Raw genomic sequence first — 21,380 nt, forward strand, 5'->3', positions numbered from 1 at the left:
CCCCTATTCGACATCTCCTTTGAACTGAAAATAAAACAATCTGTAGGCAGAAATTATACTATAAGAATTATACTTGTATACAGTACAGCAATGGAGTGAGGTGGTTAAGGAGTGGAACTAATGAACTGTTGCAGGAGTGGGGCACCTTCACAAAATGTCATCTATATAATTACAAGGCTAACTGCTCACTACTACAAATGCCAATCAAATCATTACCGATCCCTTGGAAAGAGGATAGTAAATTGCAGAAAAGGGGCAATTTCAGTCTGCAGTCTACTGGGTTAATGTTCACATGAGCTTTTGGGTACAACTATGGTACCAATACTATGAATGAACTAAAGTAATGCCAGCATTTGGTGGCATATGAGTGCAATAGTCCACGGGCACAATTAGGCAGGGATGACTAATAACCACTACTAAAAAAAAAGTAAAATGGAACATATCTACAGTACTGATGGGATTCATTTTTGCTGGTGGAATTCAGGAAATAAAGGATGCTGGGTATGTGGTGGGATATCATAACAATGAGAAAGAGGTAAAATTGTGAAATCTTAATCCAAACTGATATGGAGTATTAGAGTATGCTTGAAGAATAATAAATGGGACTGGAGCTCCACGACTGCATAGGTAGCATAAAACATCATAACACAAACACAAATAGAACTTAATGGACACGGTCAGAAGGGCGAGGGCAAGCAAAGAAGGGCACACAGGCTAAAGGCAGGTACTAAAAAATGTGCAGGACAATTTCTTGCAAGGCTGGGGAAACACACGTACATCTGCAGCCCTCCGCGGCCATCAGGGCCCGGGGCCATCAACAATGAGGGGCCCATGAGGCGGACCAGCACAGAGTTGGGCCTGACAGCATGGATGAAGTGCGGTCACGACCAGAGGCGGGCAAGCACAGCAAAGATGCAGCCATAATGGTGAGAGAAATAACATTAAAACAGCAAATTAGCAGAGAACAAAATACTGTACACTACGCACTACAGTGCATTCTAATGCAGTCTGAGAGCCATACTAAGCAAAGCATTTCGTACACTGATGCTGTTTCAAAAAAATGTACAAACACATTGTATAAAGACACTGAACATTCTACGACATACCTAATACCAAATGCAATCATTGTGCAATGCTTCCACAGGATATCATTGTAAGTGACTAAATATGGACAAACTTGGTCAAAATATTGAACTTTTAAGTAAAATAACTGGCAGAGATGCCAAAATTAGGCAGATAATACAGACTTTACCATGAAGAAATTGCAAGTATGATTATACTGTACCTAAATCAAACTGTCATTTCCTCTGATGTTATAGCCAGTAATGAGAGCCACAAGCAAAGAAATCTAAGGTGATAACTAATTCTTTAGCCTAACCTCACCTCTTCTTCTGCATTGGTTGAAGCGCATTGGCTAGCAGAGTTTTGTACTGCTCAGAGCGGAGAAAGCGTGGGTAGCAGTCCTTCTTCAATAGCAAGATGTAAACATGCTCCGATGCCAGATCATAAGTAAAGCGATTAGGTGTCTTCATCAGCAGCTGTGTTGATTCCATTGTCTTCCCATCAATATTAATCTCACATGGTGCCCCTGGCTTCAGGAACTCTCTGGAATGCAATAAGAAATACAGCAGTAAGAACTACACAGTAAGCTCTCAATTGCCCAGCGTAATTCAGTCAAGGCCTGTGCTGAATGTGAAATGCTGGATATTGCATTAATATCCATCCAAACCTCTATCCTAAAAAAATTTCCCATGAGTAAATGAAGAAAATTAAGCATAAAATACAATAATGTAATGATACAATACAGTAATACAATAATACAGGGTCAGCTGACACAAGCCGATTGATATACCTCGACACTGGATATTGCATAGAACTGGCGGTTACGTCCCACTTCGGCACAGAACACTGCATAATTTCGCTGGATAGTGCAATAAAGAATAGTGCTGAGCCAACAGCACAGGATATTGCGATGATGGATAAATGAGAGTTAACTGTATTAACCTTCTGGCAATACAGTGGCCTCCCAATTATTCGGTGTAATTGAGCCAAACTCTACACTAGATGCTGCACAATACCCCCCCCCCCCATTGGCTCAACATTCGGCATCGAGACGGATATTAAGTTACTATCCATCTCGTCCCTCTATCCTAAAAACTTTCCTGTGAGTAACTGATGAAACTTAAGCATAAATACAATACAGTACTGATACAGTACATAGTGTACTACTGTATGTACTCACCAAGTGTTGGCATCGATGGAGGGTAGAGATGTACACCGTGCAGTACAGTACAGTGCACTTAAATCTGTATGGTCTAATGGCGAATTGCTCTCACAAAGATTAATCCAGCTCCATCACTTAGGCTCAATCTCCACCAAGGGTGCTGGAGTAGATAGCAGAGACGGAGTAGAAGAGTGTCAAATGAAGCTCCAAAGGGGCTCTGACTGAGGAAAGACCTCAGGTAGGAACACCACTGTTGATGGGGCTCATGGTGGTGAAATGAATGAGATGCCTGGCTGAGGTGAAGCGGTGGTCATGGTGGTGCCCAGCCGGGGAAAAAAAAAAAAAAAAAAGGCCAACGTGAAGAATTAGAGGGCTGCGGTCGAAGGCAACAGAAGATGATGTGAGGAGGTCAAAGGCTGTGGCAATGGAGTGGTAGGCGTCACCAGACAGAAAAAGGACGTGATGGAGGACTGCCTGGTGATCATTCTCATTTGTAGCTTTACTGCATTCTCACAGTCCTGTCACAGGTATGTGGCCATGGCATTGCTAAAGATGGGCTCCAATTAGGATGCTTGCAGTAGTCAAGAAGGAGTTCCACTGCATCACGGACCTGCTCGAGCCTCGGGAAATCTGCCACTTCATTGTCATCCTCCTCCTCCTCTTCACCCTTGGCACCCCCTGCAGTCACAGACTCCACGATTTTGGACATAACCTGGTGCCTGGGGATTCCCACGTTCACTTCCAGCCTATCGTGGATGGTGTCCTCAATCAACTATTCTCCTGCTGCTTCTATACGCCAGACAAAGTCCTGAGCTTTGAAGCCGGTAAAGTCAGCAATGGTGTCTTCAGCCTTTAAAAGCTTGTTCCAACCATGCTCAAGTGTGAATGCAGGGAGTTCCCTTCAAGCCTGCACCCAGTTGTAAACTGCAGACATGAGAGACTACCACTTCAGGTTGGTTAGGGTCCTCTCCCAACTACTGTCCTCGTCTTGGGGTGCCTCCATCTCGTCCTTATGCACAACCATCACGTCTTCCATAAACCTCTTCTGGTACAGCCACTTCAATCAATCAATCAGTCATTTCCTGTGGCACCCCACGGGATGCATAGGGCCTCGATGGACTCTCTCCACCAATATTTGTCTCTTGTCATCTCCTTCAGGTCCCACCAGCACTCCTCTCCTGCTTCTTTTTTCATTGTCCTCAACCAGGTTTCCCTCGGCCTACCTCTACCTCTTCTTCCTCTAGCAGTCCACTCTGGCACATCCAGTATTAAACTGCCTTCTTTTCTGTATATGTGCCCCAGCCACTTCCAGCGAGACAGTCTCACATATTCATTAACTGATTCCACTCTCGTAATATGCCTTACTCTTTCATTTGTAACTCTGTCTTGCCAAGAATCCTTCTCAGTATATTATTCTCAAATCCTAATACTTTATGATCTGTTGCAATTGTACTGTACCATGGCTCATGCCCATATTTTAAAATTGGTCTAACCATGAACTTGTAAATTTTCACTTTCGTATGTACCGAAAGCATATTATTATTCCAAACAGATTTCAACATTCCAACAGGTCGCCAAACCTGTCTAATCCTTTCCTCAATTTCAATGTTTAATGATCCATCAGATGATACAATCGTTCCCAGATATTTAAAATTTTCTACATTCTTCACCACATTATTCCCAAATACACAATCGATTTGGTTCTCCACGTTCATATTAATAATTTCAGTCTTTCCACAATATATTATCAATCCCACTTTTTCTCCTTCCTCCACCAGACAATCAAGCACCCTTTGCATCTCGTAAATACTTCCGCAAATCAGTACAATATCATCAGCATAGTCCAAATCCAACAGCTTTTTATTTTCTTTCCAGTTAATTCCTGCACATGTTCCCTTTACAACCTTTCTCATAACATAATCCATTACCAAAACAAACAGCAAAGGCGAAAGAACTCCTCCTTGAATCACTCCTGACCTAACTTGAAATGGATCACTCAAAGAACCACCCACCATTACCTTACAAAAAGTACCTTCATGCAGGCTTCTAATAATATTTACAAACTTTTCTGGTATACCATAGAATCTCATAATTTTCAACATAGCTCCATGTGAAACACTATCAAACGCCTTTTCAAAATCCACAAAACACATACTAAGTGGCATTTTCATCTCAATAGCTTCTTGCATTAGATGCATTACAATAAAAATCTGATCATTACAATCTCGACCCTTTCTAAATCCCGCTTGTTCTTCTCTTAAAAATTTGTCAATTACTGGCTCTATTCTGTTCAACAAGATTTTGGAAAAGACTATTGCAACTACAGGTGTCAAAGTTATCCCCCTGCAATTGCCACTCACACTTAAATCTCCCTTTTTGGGTATTTTTATAATCACTCCATTTTTCCACTCATCTGGAATTCCACCATTATCCCAAGCCACATCAAAAGTTTCAAAAGTGCATTCATCAACTCGACATTTTCCACCTTAAGCATTTTAGGAAATATTCCATCCTCTCCTGGGGCCTTAAAATTCTTTAACTCCTTTATAGATTTTGCTACCTCTTCCAAGGTTATATCCCCTGTTTCTATCTGCAAATTTCTCTCGGCTGGCAAAATGTCCTCTTCAGCTGGGATTGGTCTATTTAGAACAGATTCAAAGTGCTTTTTCCACCTCTCTTTTATATCCAAATCTTTAGTAATCAAATTGCCGTTTCTATCTCGTACAGGTATTTCCTTCCTTCTCTTTTCAGTCTCAGTTAACTCCTTTATTGGCCTGATACGCTGCTCTTGTGCTCTGACCGTCATTTTTATTTAATTTAATTTCTGTCTCTGTTGCCTTTTCATCATATTGCCTCCTCTTATCACGTCTAACGAGTCTTTTTACTTCAGAATGTAAACTCCAGTACTTTGCTCTAAGTACTTCAACTACCTGACCATCAACATGTTGTTCTTCACTTCTTAACTTGGCCTCTTTCCTTTTCTGAATTGCATTCCATGTTTCATCTGAAATCCACTTTTTCCTTCTCGTTTTTCCCTTTTTCTTAATAGTAACCTTAGCACTCTCATGCAAAACCTCTTTTACCTCTCTCCACATTTGATTAATATCATTGTCTTCAGATTCCATCAAAGTCTGCAGGACTAGAAATCTGTTCCTACATTCCCACCGAAACTTTTCTTTCGTGTTCTCATCACTCCTCAGCTCATCAAAATCATAATTATTACCTCCTGTACAATTACCATTAACGTTTCTCTTAAGTTTTATTTTAATCTTTGACACAACAAGTTGATGATCACTACCTATATCTGCCCCCCCTCCTTACGCAAGCATCTTGCAAATAACTCCTATCCCTTCTGCTAATTGCAATGTGGTCAATCTGTTTACAATATTTACATGGTGAAATCCAAGTAGTCTTATGTATTTTTCTATGCTCAAAGATAGTTCCACCAATTATAAGGTCATTTGCCAAACAAAAGCTTCCAAATCGCACCCCATTTTCGTTTCTTATACCAACACCCTCCTTACCCATACAATCTTCAAAGCCATCCCTACTACTGCCAAAAATCGCATTAAAATCACCAATGCAAACTAACACATCATGTCTTGCCACTCTGTTCACTACATCCTGCAGCTTCTCATAAGTCATCCTTCATTTCATCAGCAGCCTCATTTGTCGGAGCGTGCCCTACAACCATACTGATATTACCATGGTCAGATTTTAAACGAGCATAAAGCAAGCGCTCATTAATTGGTTCAAACTCACATACTGCCTTACAAGCATCTCTACTCAGCAGTAAGCCTACTCCTTGGTAATGATTTCCATCACTCCTACCAGAAACCAACATAGTAATACCATATTCCAAATTCATTTTATCAACTCCAAGCAACCTCGTTTCTGTAAGAGCACAAATATCCATCTTGTATTCCTTGGACACTGAAATAAGTTCTTCCATTTTACCAGCCTGATTGAGAGTTCGAACATTCCAGTTTCCTATTCTTAAGGTTCTTTTTGGATGTATAAACTTATTTCTACACCGTGGGATTCTTAGCACCCCCCGCCCACTTAAGGGTTTCACGGAACTGAGGGCCATTGCTTCGTAACCAGAGTACATCAAGATATCTTAGGCAGAAAAATATTTTACCCTGGAGCCAATGCCAGTGGCTCGCAGGAACCAGACAGCGGAGAGAGGAAATTAACTAAATGAAGAAATGCAGAGGGTTTGGACAGACAAAGTACAAGGGAAAGAAAGAGAGCAAAAAGAATGTAGATAAAAAGAGTCCCTTTTAGTCGCCTCTTATGACAAGCAGGGCATACTGGGGAAGTATTCTATTCCCCTTTCCCCAGGGGGCAATAATACCCTGGTTCGTCAGTTGTAGGACTGAGGAATTAGGGAGCAAGAACATGATCTTAATACGACCTCCATCTCCAACCAATTCCTTTTCAGAAAGATGAACAGGAACATTGTCAAGGAGCAGCAGAGCCTTCACTCGGTTGTGGGCAAGGCCAAGACTCTCCTTTTGATAATGGATAATCTCCTTCATGGGATGATTACAGAGCCACTCTTTGAGGATCCTGGCTGTCAACCAAGTTTTCAGCAGATGGATATAAATCACTGGGAGACTATCCATTAGCCCTCTCAAATCAACAAGGCCATTTTGCAGGCCCCACTACGACAGGTTTCAGACGATGGGAATCTGTTGCACTGGCACAACACAAAACAGATATGAACTGTTTGCTCATCTTATGACCAAGTAATGGCTTCTTCTTGTCAGCCAAGGTATTAGTTGGGATAGATCTGAAGAATACCAGTTTCATCAGCGTTATAAACCAAATAGAGAAATGACCCTTCCTTGTCAATCAGGTTTTTAAGCTTGGTGCGATACTCTTTTATTCCGTCGGTGTCTGCATTAAACACTTCATCATGGGTAATCCTGTTAGACAGCCCATGTCGAAACTTGAACCGAGTCAGCCAACCTTCAGATGCCTTGAAATCCGTGATCCCTTGCTGCTCAGTGAACTTGGTGGATGCAGCCTTCAGCTCAACGGGAGGTTTTGTACAATCACGCCACTTGCACGCTGTTGTCAAAACCACTTCAGGAGGCCGGGTCGAGTTCACCAAAGCATGGCTTGGCCATCATTTTGCACTCATTCCATTACACAGTCATGCTATGTTCAACCTCGAAGAACATCCTGATGGAACGCTTGTTCTTCTGTAGATCCTGCAATGTGGTCTGGAGTATTTCGTACTGGTTGATCAGGCTTGCAATGATTCAGCCTTGCTCCATCTCCTCGGTTATCTCCATCTTCTACATGGAGAAAACAACACCTCTTAGCAGGTGGTGGAGGAGCCAAGAAGGCAGAAACCAGGACCATATGCAAGGCCAGCAGGACCTGCAGCAACCAGGGCACCACCACAAAAGTTACAAACGCAGCCATCACGCAGAACTAGCGTTGAGCACAGTACAGTACAGTAGTGAGCACTAGGGCACAAAGCACTCTAGGGCCAAGAGCAGGGCCCGTGGGACAAGCAAACACACAGCACTTGGGATTGGCACCACGTGCACAGTCGTAATTTCAGGATCACAATAAAACACAAGCTTTTAGAAAAGGGGTATCCCCATCATGTGGTGAAGATTATATAGATATGCACTAATAAGTATGGCAACTTCACATATAGGGGCATAAACCGGGACTCGTACACTTTCTTTAAGAAGTGAAGATGATCCAGCAAGTAGTTTCCAAGATACAGCTATTTGCAGGTTAGTTTCCTTATATGGGAATAGCTTGTAATGTACAATGTAGCGATTTCAAGTCTACAAGGTGGCAGGCGAGAGCGTTACAACTGAGAGAGAGAGAGAGAGAGAGAGAGAGAGAGAGAGAGAGAGAGAGAGAGAGAGAGAGAGAGAGAGAGAGAGAGAGAGAGAGAGAGAGAGAGAGAGAGAGAGAGAGAGAGAGAGAGAGAGAGAGAGAGAATAATATTGTGCCTTATGTTAACCTAGGGGGGAGAGAGAGAGAGAGAGAGAGAGAGAGAATATTTACCTAATTGTATTTGTTGGCCACGTTATTTTTAGGATGAATAAAATCCTTAAGTTATTAGTTGACTGACTGACTGTGTGTGTGTGTGTGTGTGTGTGTGTGTGTGTGTGTGTGTGTGTGTGTGTGTGTGTGTGTGTGTGTGTGTGTGTGTTTAAAGTGGGAGGAGAGGGAGAAAGCTGTGTTGAGGCACAATGATACGCTGCATCCCAAAATCTCATCAGTCCCTTGTTCTCTTCTACAGGATATTTTATTCTTGCTTGCCAGATGATTTTATTCAAGGGAAATTTCTTGTACTAAAGAGTGAATAAAATCATGTAGTCTTTATAGACACGTTACTTTTAGAATGAATAAAATCATTATGATGTTAGGTGATTGACTGAAATATTAATATTTATTGTTGTTAATGTATGTTTATTGCTCTTCATGTCATGATTTCCGTTTGTGTGGCCAGTACTGATACTGTACGACCAAACGTGTTTTAATATTTTTGACAGATAATGAAACTGTGACTGATGTAATGCAGTTAGTGTAAGTTCATTGTGTGTGTGTGTTCTTACCTAATTGTATCTTTACAGGAATGAGTCAAGCTCGTACTGTCCCGTGTCTTAAACCATATTTATCGTACATATCCTTAAATTTATGAATTGTTTTGGCACACACTATTTCATTCGGTAGTGCATTCCATTGATCAATTGCTCTGTTTGGGAAACTGAATTTCCTTACGTCTTTATCCCCTCTCTTCTTGTGCAGTTTTTTGCAGTGTCCTCTTGCTGATGCTTCTCCATATGTTAAGTAATCATTTATGTATGTTTTCTCCTTCCCTGATATGCACTTATATAGCATTATCATGTCACCTCTTTTCCTTCTCTCCTGTAGTGTTGGTAGATTCAGTTTATTTAGTCTTTCTTCGTAGCTTAGGTCCCTTAAGCTTGGTATCCATCTTGTAGCGGCCCTTTGAACTTTTTCAATCTTATCTATCTGTTTTTTGAGATGAGGACTCCAGACTACTGATGCATATTCCAGGGTTGGTCTGATGAATGATGTTATTATCCTTCTTAGCATGTCTTCATTTATGTATGTGAATGCTATTCTCATATTTGCAAGCAGTGTTGGGGGAGTGGACTTTCTGACCACTACTTGGTGGTGACCAGAATCAAGGTCCAATTAGAATGGAGAAATAGAAGAAGGGAAAGACGAGAGGAAGGAGCTGTTGCAAGGAGAGTGGAAAGGTTACAAGAGGATGAGAAAAAGGCAGAGTATAAGAGAGAAGTGGAGGAACGATTGGGCAAATATGAATTGGAGCAGATGGGAGACGTGGAAGGTGTGTGTAGCATATTTACAGAAATAATATGTGCAGCATGTGATGTGGTGTGTGGAAGGAAGAGAAGACGGATGGGGGTGCAAGGAACAGCGTGGTGGACTGAAGAGGTGAAACAGGCTGTGGCACAAAAGAAGAAAGCATACAATGAATGGATGAGAAATAGGGGCGTGGAAGAAGTTGAGAGGCGGAAGAGAGAGTTATATGTAGAAAGAAAGAGAGAGGTGAAAAGATTAGTAAGAGAGAGTAAGAAGAGAGTGCATGAGGAATTTGGAAGGAATTTGAGTGTAAAGTGGAGGGACTGTAAGAAAATGTTCTGGAAAGAGGTGAAAAGAGTAAGACAGGATGGAAGTGAAGTTAGCAGGGGAGTGAAAGATAAAAATGGTAGATTACTAGTGGAGAAGGGAGAAAAAGTGAGCAGATGGAGAGAACACTTTAAGGAATTGTTGAACGTAGAGGATGGAAATAATGCGAGTATAAGTGGCTGGGGAATGGCTGGGAGAAGGAGGGAGGTGAGAAGGCAGGAAGAAATCAGTAGGATAGAAGTTGTGGAAGCAATGAAGAAAGTTAAATCTGGGAAAGCCCCAGGAATTGATGGAGTGTGTGGTGAAATGCTGAAGCATGGGGGAGAGACAGTAGTAGAATGGATGTGGAAGATGTGCAGATTAGCCTGGGAGGAAGGTAGAGTCCCGGAGGATTGGAAGTCAGGTACAATTATTCCCTTGTACAAAGGAAAAGGGGAAAAAGGAGTGTGTGGTAATCATAGGGGCATTTGTCTTCTTAGTATAATAGGAAAAGTGTATGGTAGGATACTTATTGACAGAGTTAGAGAAAGAACAGAGAAATTAGTTGGAGAAGAACAGGGAGGCTTTAGGAAGGGAAGAGGTTGTGTAGATCAGATATTCATTCTTAGATCTTTAGTGGGAAAGTTTCTAGAGAAGGGAAAGAAGTTGTATGCGGCTTTCATGGATTTGGAGAAAGCATATGACAGGGTGGATAGACAAGGATTGTGGAAAGTGTTAAGAGTATATGGAGTAGATGGGAAGTTGTTGAATGCTGTGAAGAGTATGTACGATGGTGCGAAGGCTGCAGTGCGTGTGGATGGTGAACTAAGTGAATTTTTCTCTTTGAAAGTTGGGTTGAAACAGGAATATGTTATGTCTCCATGGTTGTTCAATCTGTACATGGATGGGGTAATAAAAGAGGTACAAGGTAGGGTTGTGGATGTTGGAGTAGCCCTGGTGAGAGAGGATAGTGTTTGGAAACTCCCTGTACTGTTGTTTGCAGACGATACTGTGTTGTTGAGTGAAGACGAAGGGGAGCTGCAAGGCTTGGTGGATGGGTTTGGAAGAGTGTGTAGGAAACGGAATCTGAAGGTGAATGTAGGGAAGAGTAAAGTGATGGTCTTTGAGAGAGGTGAAGTCACCGAATGTACAGCGAGGTTGGAGGGTGAGGAATTGGAATATGTGAGTACGTTTAAGTACTTGGGTAGTGTGATGAGTAAGGATGGAGGTTTGGAGGGTGAAGTGCTTGAAAGGGTACAGCAGGGAAGAAAGGTTGCTGGTTCTTTGAAAGCAGTGATAAGAAACAGGGAAGTGAGCATGGAAGTGAAAAAGTTACTACATGACAGTATTGTGATACCAACTCTAACGTACGGATATGAAGCTTGGACGTTGTTGGAAGGACACAAGTCAAGAGTGAGAGCAGTGGAAATGAGTTATTTAAGAGGAGCCTGTGGAGTCACATGGAGAGATAGGCTGACGAATGAGGATATAAAGGAACGTTGTGGTGTTGATGTGGATGTGATAGGGAGCGTTATGAGGAACACACTGAGGTGGTTTGACCATGTGGAGAGGATGGAGGGTGAAAGACTGACGAAGAGAGTGTATGTGTGTGAGGTGGAGGGGGGAAGAGGGAGGGGGAGGCCGAGGATGAGATGGAGGGATGGGGTGGAGAGGTATATGAGAGAGGGGGGTGTGAGTTGGGAGCAGGGTAGTGAAATGGCGTGGGACAGGGCGACTTGGAGGCGATTCGATTGTGGCCACCCCAAACGGGATTGAGGCGTCTGGCAATAGATAGTGTATACATGTTCCGTACCTTCTCGCTGATGTGGTCAGCCGGAGATAGTCTGTTATTGATAATCACACCTAGGTCCTTCTCTCTTTCTGATGTGTGTAGGGTTTTATTTCCTAACTTATAATCCCAATCAGGTCTTTCTCCACTTTTACCAAACTTGATTACATGACACTTGTCCACATTGAATTCCATTTGCCATGTATTACTCCATTCATGAAGTTTATTTAATTCTTCTTGTAGCTCTTTACAAGAGTCTGTGTTAGTAATTCTCCTTTGTATTTTTGCATCATCTGCAAACATATTCAGATAGCTTTCATTTCCAGTGTTACTGTTTATATCATTTATATACACTAAAAACATGATTGGTGCCAGCACTGAACCCTGTGGTACTCCACTAGTCACTTCTTTCCATGATGAGTAGTTTCCTCTTAGTACTGTTCTCATTTCTCTTTTTATGAGAAAATCTTGCATCCAACAAAACAGTTTGCCTCGAATTCCTCCTTGATGGTACAGTTTCCATAAAAGTCTTTGATGTGGTACTGTGTCAAAAGCTTTCTTGAAATCTAAATAGATACTGTCCACCCATCCTTCTCTTTCCTGTATTGTGTTTGTTACTCTGTCATAGTAGCTCAACAGATTAGTAACACATGATTTTCCTTTTCTGAAACCAAACTGTCTTTCTGTTACCATACTGTTCTTCTAGATGATTTACCCAAGCTTTTCTTATAAGCTTTTCTAATACCTTGCTTACAACACTGGTCAGTGATACTGGTCGGTAGTTGAGTGGGTTTTGTCTATTTCCTTTCTTGAATAAGGGGACAATATTTGCTTTCTTCCAAATATCAGGTAGTTTACCTTGACTCAAGGATTTCTTGAAAATTAAAAATAATGGTTTACTTAACTCCTTTGCACATTCTCGTAGTACTCAACATGAAATTTCATCAGGATCACTTGCTTTTCCTCTGTCTAATTTACTTAACTCCTCCTGTATTACTTTTTCTGCTATTTGTATATCTGGTAGTATGTGTGGACATGCATGTTCCACATAGTCCCTGTCAAAATTTTTTTCTTCTGTAAAAACTAATTGGAAATTCTTATTTAATGCTTCACAAATATCTTTCTCTTGCGTATAAGTGATTCCCTCATCCGTAATGGATTGTATTATATCTTTTGCTTTGGTTTTGCTTCTGATGTAGCTGTAAAACAGCTTTGGTTGATCACTACTTTTATTTATTATATCCTCCTCAAGTGTTTTTGGGCTTCCCTCCTTATTCTTGCATAATCGTTTCTTGCCTGTTTGTAATTATTATACGCACTTTCACTATTGTGTCTTCTGTATCTATTCCACATCAAATCTCTTCTTTCTTTTGATTTTTTACATTCTTTATTGAACCATTTCTGTGTTTTCTTATTTGCTTCTTTGTGCTGTGGGATGTACTTCTGGACTCCTATTTCATAAAATTCACAGAATTTTTTATATACAGCATTTAAATCTTGTCTTCTAAGCTCATTTTCCCAATCAACTTCTAAGAAATGCTTCTTTAGGTCATGATACTTTCCCTTTTTATAGTTTAGGCTCTTTTTGTAACTTTCATTGCTGTTAACTATGTCATATGCTATCCTGAAGTTGTAATTTAGTACTGCATGATCGCTTTTGCCGAGTGGAGAGTGATATATTAAACTGTCAATATCATTTTCTTGGCAAGTAAATATTAGATCTAGCACTGAAGGTACATCGAGTCCTCTTTTTCTGGTGGTTTCCCTCACATGTTGCGTTAGGAAAAACTCTTGCACGAGATCCAGGAGCTTTTGGTCCCAACAGCTTTCTTGGCTAATTATATCTAGAGGATTCCAATTTATATTTGTATTAAAATCTTCCGTTAGTATAATTCTTTCCGATTTCTCTTCCATTTTATGTAGCAATGATCTTAAACTCTGAATTGTACTCTCTGCTAGGTCCTCATATTCGTCTCTTTCCCATGTGTTTGATCTGGGTGGCATGTACAAATTGGCTACAATTACTTTCCCTTCAGATGTGTTGATCTCTACTGCAATCAGTTCTACTTGTGATGGTATATCTAGTTTTATTTCATTGACTTTTTGATTTTTCTTAGTTAATATTATAATTCCTCCTCCTTTTTTTAAATTTCTGTCTCTTCTCCATATATTGTATTCCTCTAAGTTTATTATGTCATTAGATATCCTTGGTGTTAATTTAGTTTCAGTTAGGCATATTATTTGTGGTTCATTTTCTCTGACATAATCATTCATCTTTAGTAATTTAGATACCATTCCATCCACATTTGAGTACATCAACTTTATCATCTTGTTTATATACTTGTCATGACATGGTTTTACTACCTTCCTCCTTTTTATTCCATCCTGTTTGTGTACCACTTTCGTACCTGCAATCCTATTACTTTGTAAAAAAAATTTGTTCTTCTCCTCTTCTGATCTTCCCTCATTTTTTGTTTTTGTTTCCTCCCTCTTCTCTTTCAGTAATTCCAGTTCCTCTTGTGTTAGGCATCTTTTTATCCACACATTTTTGAACTCCTCTTTTTCCATAAGATTCTTTGCATTTTTTAGTATCTCCTCCACAGTGTTTACACTCTGGAAAGTCACCTTTAGAGGTCTTGTCTTGCTTTTCTCATATTTCCCTACCCTTTTGTGTTCCTCTATGTCTTTACTACAGGTTTCCTCTGATACTTCTTTCAGTAAGCTCATTACATTTGCCATCTCCTTGTTGTCTCTTGTGATCTTGTTTTTTACTTCTTCCTCTTCTATACCAGTGATTACTATAGATTTGTTGATATCTACTGAATCTCTGACTAACTTTGGATTGTTTTGGATTATTCTTTTCACTTCCTGTTTAATGCTTTTTTCCTCCACCCTTGTTTCTAAGTCTTTCTTTACTTTCACCATTTCGGCATACGTGGTTTCCACATCATTTTTGTAGCTTTGCACAGCTTCATTCACCTGTGTTATCTTCTCCTCAATATCACTGCTTTGGTCTATCAGACTCCTCACTTGCCTAATTGTCTCTGTATCATTTTTGAACTCTTCCATAACACTCTCGTGATTGACTACTGTACTTGCCATTTCACTTATTTTCTTCCTAAGTGTACTCAGTTCCACTGTTAGTTCACTGATGGTTGTGTCTTTCTTGTTGGCCTCCCTTCCTAGTTTTCTCTTTCTTCCTTTTGCAAGTGCATCTGCTTCTTTATTTCATCAATTTCATTTTTGAAAGCCATTTCTAGTTTGTGTACACGTTCAACCAGTCTGTTCTGAATCTCCACTTCAACCAGTTCTTGGTAGAAATCATCATCATGCTTTCTACCTTTATCCATTTTCCTTTCCAAATTTGCCTTACTAAAGTATGTGTCCATTTTGCAATACTAAAAGCACAGAGAACATGTACTTACATTCCCCGTGCAGCTGTAGTCTATACAAACCTCAGTGTGTGTGTGTGTGTGTGTGTGTTCATACCTAATTGTATCTTTGCAGGATTGAGTTAAGCTCGGACTGTCCCTTGTTTTGAATCATTTTTATCATACATATCTTTAGATTTTTGAGTAGTATTAACAGACACTGTTTCATTCGGTAGTGCACTCCACTGATCAACTGCGCTATGTGGGAAACTGAATTTCCTTACGCCTTTATCACCACTTTTTGTATAGTTTTTGCAATGTCTTCTTGATGTTACTTCTCCATAGGTTATGTACTTATTAATGCCTATTTTCTTTTTTCCTGTGATTATATAACATAATCATGCATCCACTTTTCCTTCTCTTTTGTTATGCTGGTAGGTATAATTTTTCTAGTCTTTCTTCAATGCTTAGATATCTTAAACCTGGAGCCCATCTTATTGCAACCCGCTGTACCTCTTCAATCTCATCCATCATCATCATCATCAGCCGTTTGAGTATCCACTCCAGGACCGGCCTAGCCTGACCGAAGTGGGGACGATAAAGCTATGTATCTCTACCAAGTGGCTTCCTTTTCTTTCTTTCTTTTATGTGTCCGACTCTGGGCATAGGCTTCACAGCCTGCTATCAAGGCCCAGCAGTCCTCCTACATACCATACACCTCTACATGTCACCACTTCGGCGCTAACACCCACCGTCCATATTGAATACATGCTAGGGCTGTCTCATACAGGACTGGTGTATTGGTATTAGCGGGGGTATTTTTACGACATGTCGGCGGGTCTTCTGGTAGATCGATAAAGCCTGATTTAATGAAATTCAAATCCTTAAACTGTTCCCTGCCCCAGCCGGGATTCGAACCTGGGTCCGTAAGGACTGCAGGCCACCTCTCTACCGAGGCTTATGCCAGTGTTTCTCAACTGGTGGTCCATGCACCACTGGTGGTCCATGATGACTTTTTGGGTGGTCCATAGGACGTTCACTATATTTGGTATTAAACTGGAGATTGGTGCATATATTTTTAAACTTATTGAAAATGCAGTAAGAAAATTTTTGTCAAAACAAATAATTGTCCATTCATTTTATTGTATTTTTCCTATTTAAGAAATATTTTTCAAACCAAAATGTTTGTTGTCTATGCTTTATTTATCATTACTCAAAAATGAAATGGTCCACGATAATTCTTTTAATTGGGCTGGTGGTCCGTGGCCTGAAACGAGTTGAGAACCACTGGCTTAGAATGTCTGGCAGAGATTGTATGTAGGGTGAGAAGTGCCTGTAAGTGTGATTGTAGTGTTGGAATGGCTTTGGATGTGTAGTCTGTGAACCAAGTGTAATCGGCCCACGCAAGCCGACTGGGTGCAAGCATACTTTACAGTATGCGACACTGGCACGACCACAGCACCCCTGATGTCCGCCAAACAGTATGTGGCCAGGAGAACGCTCCCAAAGTTTATTGCCCTGGCGGGCCGCGAACCCTCACTCTCCAGTGTACGAAAACGCACACTTTACCACTGTCCCACGGAGGCTCCAATCTCATCCATGTGTTCTTTTAAATTTGGATTCCATACATACTTCAGAGTTGGTCCAGTGAATAATGTGATTATCTTCCTCGGCATGTCTTTATTTATACATGTGAATGCTACTATCATATTAGCAAGCAGTGTGTTCATGTTCCGTACTTTTTCATTTATGTGGTCAGATAGTGATAGTTTTTTTTTTTTTTAAGGGAAACTAGAAGGAACCAAAGGCCAGGAGCCCGCAAACTGCTCCTTTCAATAAAAAGCAAAAACAATACAACAGACAGCCAAATTCAAGATCCGTACATTTTGAGATGCCTGGACACACTGTGTTTGAAAGACTGGAGGTCATAGGAAGTATAAAATACAGACAAAGGGAGACAGTTCCAGAGATGACCTGTTGCATAAATGACAGACTGGGAGTAACAGTTAACTCGTGCATTAGAGTTGGACAGAAAAGGGATGAGAATTTGTTGCTGGAAGGATGCTTTGCGCTCGCCTACTGGTGGAGGGGTGCTAGCAGATAGTTCAAAGAAGCAGTGACCATTGGAGTAGTTATAGAAAAGAAATAATGATACAACAGTGCAGCAAATGGACCATCCATCCATCCATCCATCATCCAATCCTACGTTGCCCCATGAGGAGCGTAGGAGTCCGGGGCTAGGCAAGTTGGTCCTGACATTTAAGATGAAATAATGATACAACAGTGCGGCAAAGAGACAAAGGTTGAAAAGAGCCAGTAAGAGGAGGAGAATTAATGAGATGAAAAGCCTATGACTCCACCTTGTTGAGAAGAGTTGTATGAAAGGAGCCTCCACTCATATGAGAGCTGTGCTCTACACACGGGCGAATAAAACCCGTGCATAAAGTCGACAACTGTGCAGGGCTAAAGAGAGTATGGAGTCGGCTAAGCACACCTATTCTCTTGGAAGCAGATTAAACAAGATGCAATATGATCTTTCCAAGATAAGTCCCGAGAGAATGAAACACCAAGTATGTTTAAAGAATATGCAGGATTAAGCTGGATATCATTTAACATTAGCGGGTACTCATGTGGAAGATTTTGACGGGTTGATAGATGTAAGAGTTTTTCATGCATTAAAAACAACACGATTACTTTCAACCCAGTCAGAGATACGAGCCAAGTCAGATTACCATAGCCCCATCCATTGTTTGTTGAAGTAACTGCTGAGATGGATGCTGCAGGAAATGAATGCAAAGGTAAGGACTGGAATCATCAGCGTAGGAGTGGACAGGGTTAGATATACTGCTCGGAAGGTCACGATGAATATAAGAGAGTTGGTGATAGGACAGAGCCCTGAGGAACAACACTATTGACAAATCAAGGAGAACAATGGTGGCTGTCTACAACAGCAGCTACAGAATGACGAGAAAGGAAACTAGAGATGAAGGCAGAGATGAAGGATAGGAACCATATGAGGGCAGTTTGAAAATTAAAGATTTATGCCTGACTCGATCGAAAGCCTTTGAGATGTCAAGTGCAATGGCAAAGCTTTTGCCAAAGTTCTGAAAGGAGGATGACCAGGAGTCTGAAAGACAGGTGAGAAGATCGCGAGTGGAGCATCCCTGGCGGAACCCATACTAACGATCAGAAAGTAGGTAGTGAAAAGAAAGACGCTTTAAAACTTTGTTAATAATAAATCGAAAACCACTGAAATACAGAATGTTAAAGCAATTAGGCGATAGTTAGAGGGTTGGGAATGGTCACCCTTCTTTGGGACTGGCTGAATGAGAGCAAATTTCCAGCAAGAAGGAAAAGAACAAGTTGACAGACTAAGGCGAAAGGGTTTACCTAGACAGGGTGTGAGCACAGGAGCACAGTTCTTGATGACAACAGGAGGGACTCCAACAGGCCCATATGCCTTGTTAGTATTAAGGCCACTGATGGCAGAAAATACATCAGCCGAAGACATTTTAATGTCAGCCGTGAGGAAGTCAGAGGGGTGAAGTGATGGACAGCACCAGAATTCTCTAAGGTGGAACTGGAGGAGAAAGTCTGAGTGAAGAGATCTGCTTCATCAGTAAAAGAAATAGCTACAGAGCTATCAGAGTAGAAAAGAGGAGGGAAGGACAATGAGGTAAAGTCGTTAGAAAGGTTTTTGGCAAGGTGCCAAAAATATATATATATATATATATATATATATATATATATATATTAGCCTCTGTGGTACACTGGAAGAGTGATGTGCATTCTGCACACTGGTGGACGCGGGTTCACCTCCTGCCAGAGATGTAAAAAGTTCAGGAAGCATTCATTGAGCTATTGACCGCACTGGCAGACATAAGGGATGCTCTGGTTGAACCAGTGTCGCATACTAGTATGCATGCACCCAGTCGGGTTAAGGGAGACCGATTACACTTGGTTCACAAAATACACAAACATTCAAAGCCACTACAACACTATAATCACACTCACAAGCACTTTTAACCCTACATACAGTCTCTACCAGACCGCCTAGGCCACTGGTAGAGATACATCATCTGTATCATCCCTGCTTCGGTAGGGATAGGCTGGTCCTGCAGTGGACCTCAATGGATGATGATATATATATATATATATATATATATATATATATATATATATATATATATATATATATATATATATATATATATATATATATATATATATATATATATATATATATATATATATATATATATATATATATACATATATATATATATATATATATATATATATATATACATATATATATATATATATATATATATATATATATATATATATATATATATATATATATATATATATATATGTGAGGAAGAAGGAACAAAAGGTCATGAGCCCGCATTAACAGTTCCCTCCAAGAGAAAAACAAAATACAAGAGAGAGCCAAATTCAAGATTCGATCATTTCGAGATGCCTGGACACACTGCGTTTGAAAGACTGGAGATCATAGGCAGCAGGAAATACAAACACAGGGAGACAGTTCCAGAGTTGGCCTGTTGCGTAAATGAAGGACTAGGAGTAACGGTTAACTCTTGCATTAGAGAGTTGGACAGAAAAGGGATGAGAGTTTCCTGCTAGACGGGTGCTACGCGCCCGTCATAGAGGTGGAGGAATGCATGCAGACAGTTCAGAGGAGCAGTGACCATTAACGTAGCGACAGAAAAAGAAATAAATATCCAACAGTGCGGCAAAGAGACAGAGGCTGAAGGGAGTCAGAAAGAGGAGGAGAGCTAATGAGACGAAAAGCCTTTGACTCCACCCTATTGAGAAAAGCTGTATGTGGGGAGCCTCACCACACATGAGAGTTGTACTCCACACAGGGGCGGATAAAACCCCTGTATAGAGTCAACAATTGTGCAGGGGTAAAGAAGGAACGGAGTCCGCTTAGCACACCTAATCTCTTGGAAGCAGATTTTACAAGAGATGTAATATGATCTTTCCAAGATAAGTCCCGAGTAAATGAAACCCCAAGCATTTTCAAGGATGATGCAGGATTAAGCTGAATATTATTATACATTAGTGGGTATAACTGTGGAAGATTTTGTTGGGTTGATAGGTGTAAGAACTGAGTCTTAGATGCATTAAAAACAACCAGATTATTTTTACCCCAGTCAGAGATACAAGCCAAGTCAGACATTAGGTGTGCCATAGCCTCATCCCTTGTTTATTGAAGTAACTGTTGAGATGGGCGTTGTGGGAACCGAATGGAAAGGTGAAGGGTGGAGTCATCTGCGTATGGGTGGATAGGGTTAGATGTACAGCTTAGAAGATCATTGATGAATAAAAGGAAGAGTTGGTGATAGGACAGAGCCCTGAGGAACACCACTGTTGACAGATCTAGAAGAACTATGGCCGTCTACAACAGCGGCTAAAGAACGACCAGAAAGGAAGCTAGCGATGAAGGCACAGATAGAAGGATAGAAACCGTAAGAGGGCAGTTTGGAAATTAAAGATTTATGCCAGACTCGACCGAAAGCCTTTGAGATCTCAGGTGCAATGGCGAAGCTTTCTACAAAGTCCAGAAAGGAGGATGACCAGGAGTCTGAAAGGTAGGTGAGAAGATCGCCAGTGAAGCGTCCCTGATGGAACCCATACTGACGATCAGAAAGAAGGTTGAGATAGGAAAGATGCTTTAAAATTTTTCTATTGAGAATTGACTCGAAAACTTTTGAAATACAGGACGTTACAGCAATTGGACGATAGTTGGAGGGTTGGGAGCGGTCATCCTTCTTTGGGACTAGCTGAACGAGAGCAAACTTCCTGCAAGAAGGAAAGGTACAAGTTGACAGACGAAGGCGAAAGGGTTTGCCTAAGCAGGGTGTAAGCACAGAAGCACAGTTCTTGAGAACAACAGGAGGGACTCCATCAGGCCCATATGCCTTGATAGTACTGAGGCCAGTGATGGCAGAAAATACATCAGCTGAAGAAATTTTAATCTCTGCCATAAGGAAGTCAGAGGGGGGAAGTGATGGAGGAACAGCACCGGAATTGTCTAAGGTGGAATTGGAGGAGAAAGTCTGTGTGAAGAGATCTGCTTTATCAGTAGAAGAAATAGCTACAGAACCATCAGAGTAGAAAAGAGGAGAGAAGGATGATGAGATAAAGTTGTTAGAAAGGTTTTTGGCAAGGTGCCAGAAGGAACGGGAAGAATTCGAATTGGAGAGTTGAGAGCATTTAGTACGGATGAAATTATTATCAGCAGAGCGAAGAACAAACTTAGCACGATTCAGGGCAGAAACATAAAGATGATGTGATTCAGAGGTGGGTTGGCTCCGGTACCTTTTGA

At 40.9% G+C, this 21,380-nt stretch overlaps 1 protein-coding gene across 8 annotated transcripts in view; it reads right to left on the reverse strand.

Moving 5' to 3' along the window:
* The window catches only part of LOC145413381 (uncharacterized), a 1,646,837-nt gene that overhangs the window by 326,936 nt on the left and 1,298,521 nt on the right, over positions 1 to 21,380 (reverse strand). For 7 of the 8 annotated variants that reach the window (XM_080283066.1, XM_080283065.1, XM_080283063.1 and 4 more), the window contains 2 exons: positions 1,384 to 1,605; positions 778 to 858 (listed from right to left, as the gene is read on the reverse strand). In XM_080283066.1, coding sequence (XP_080139192.1) covers positions 778 to 858; positions 1,384 to 1,605 — 303 coding nt within the window. The remainder of the gene's footprint in view (positions 1 to 777; positions 859 to 1,383; positions 1,606 to 21,380) is intronic. The other variant, XM_080283067.1, reaches the window with a different exon arrangement.

Source organism: Coenobita brevimanus, chromosome 96 (assembly GCF_032717465.1).
Source record: "Coenobita brevimanus isolate Jiangsu-jjx chromosome 96, ASM3271746v2, whole genome shotgun sequence".
Lineage (NCBI taxonomy): Eukaryota > Metazoa > Arthropoda > Malacostraca > Decapoda > Coenobitidae > Coenobita > Coenobita brevimanus.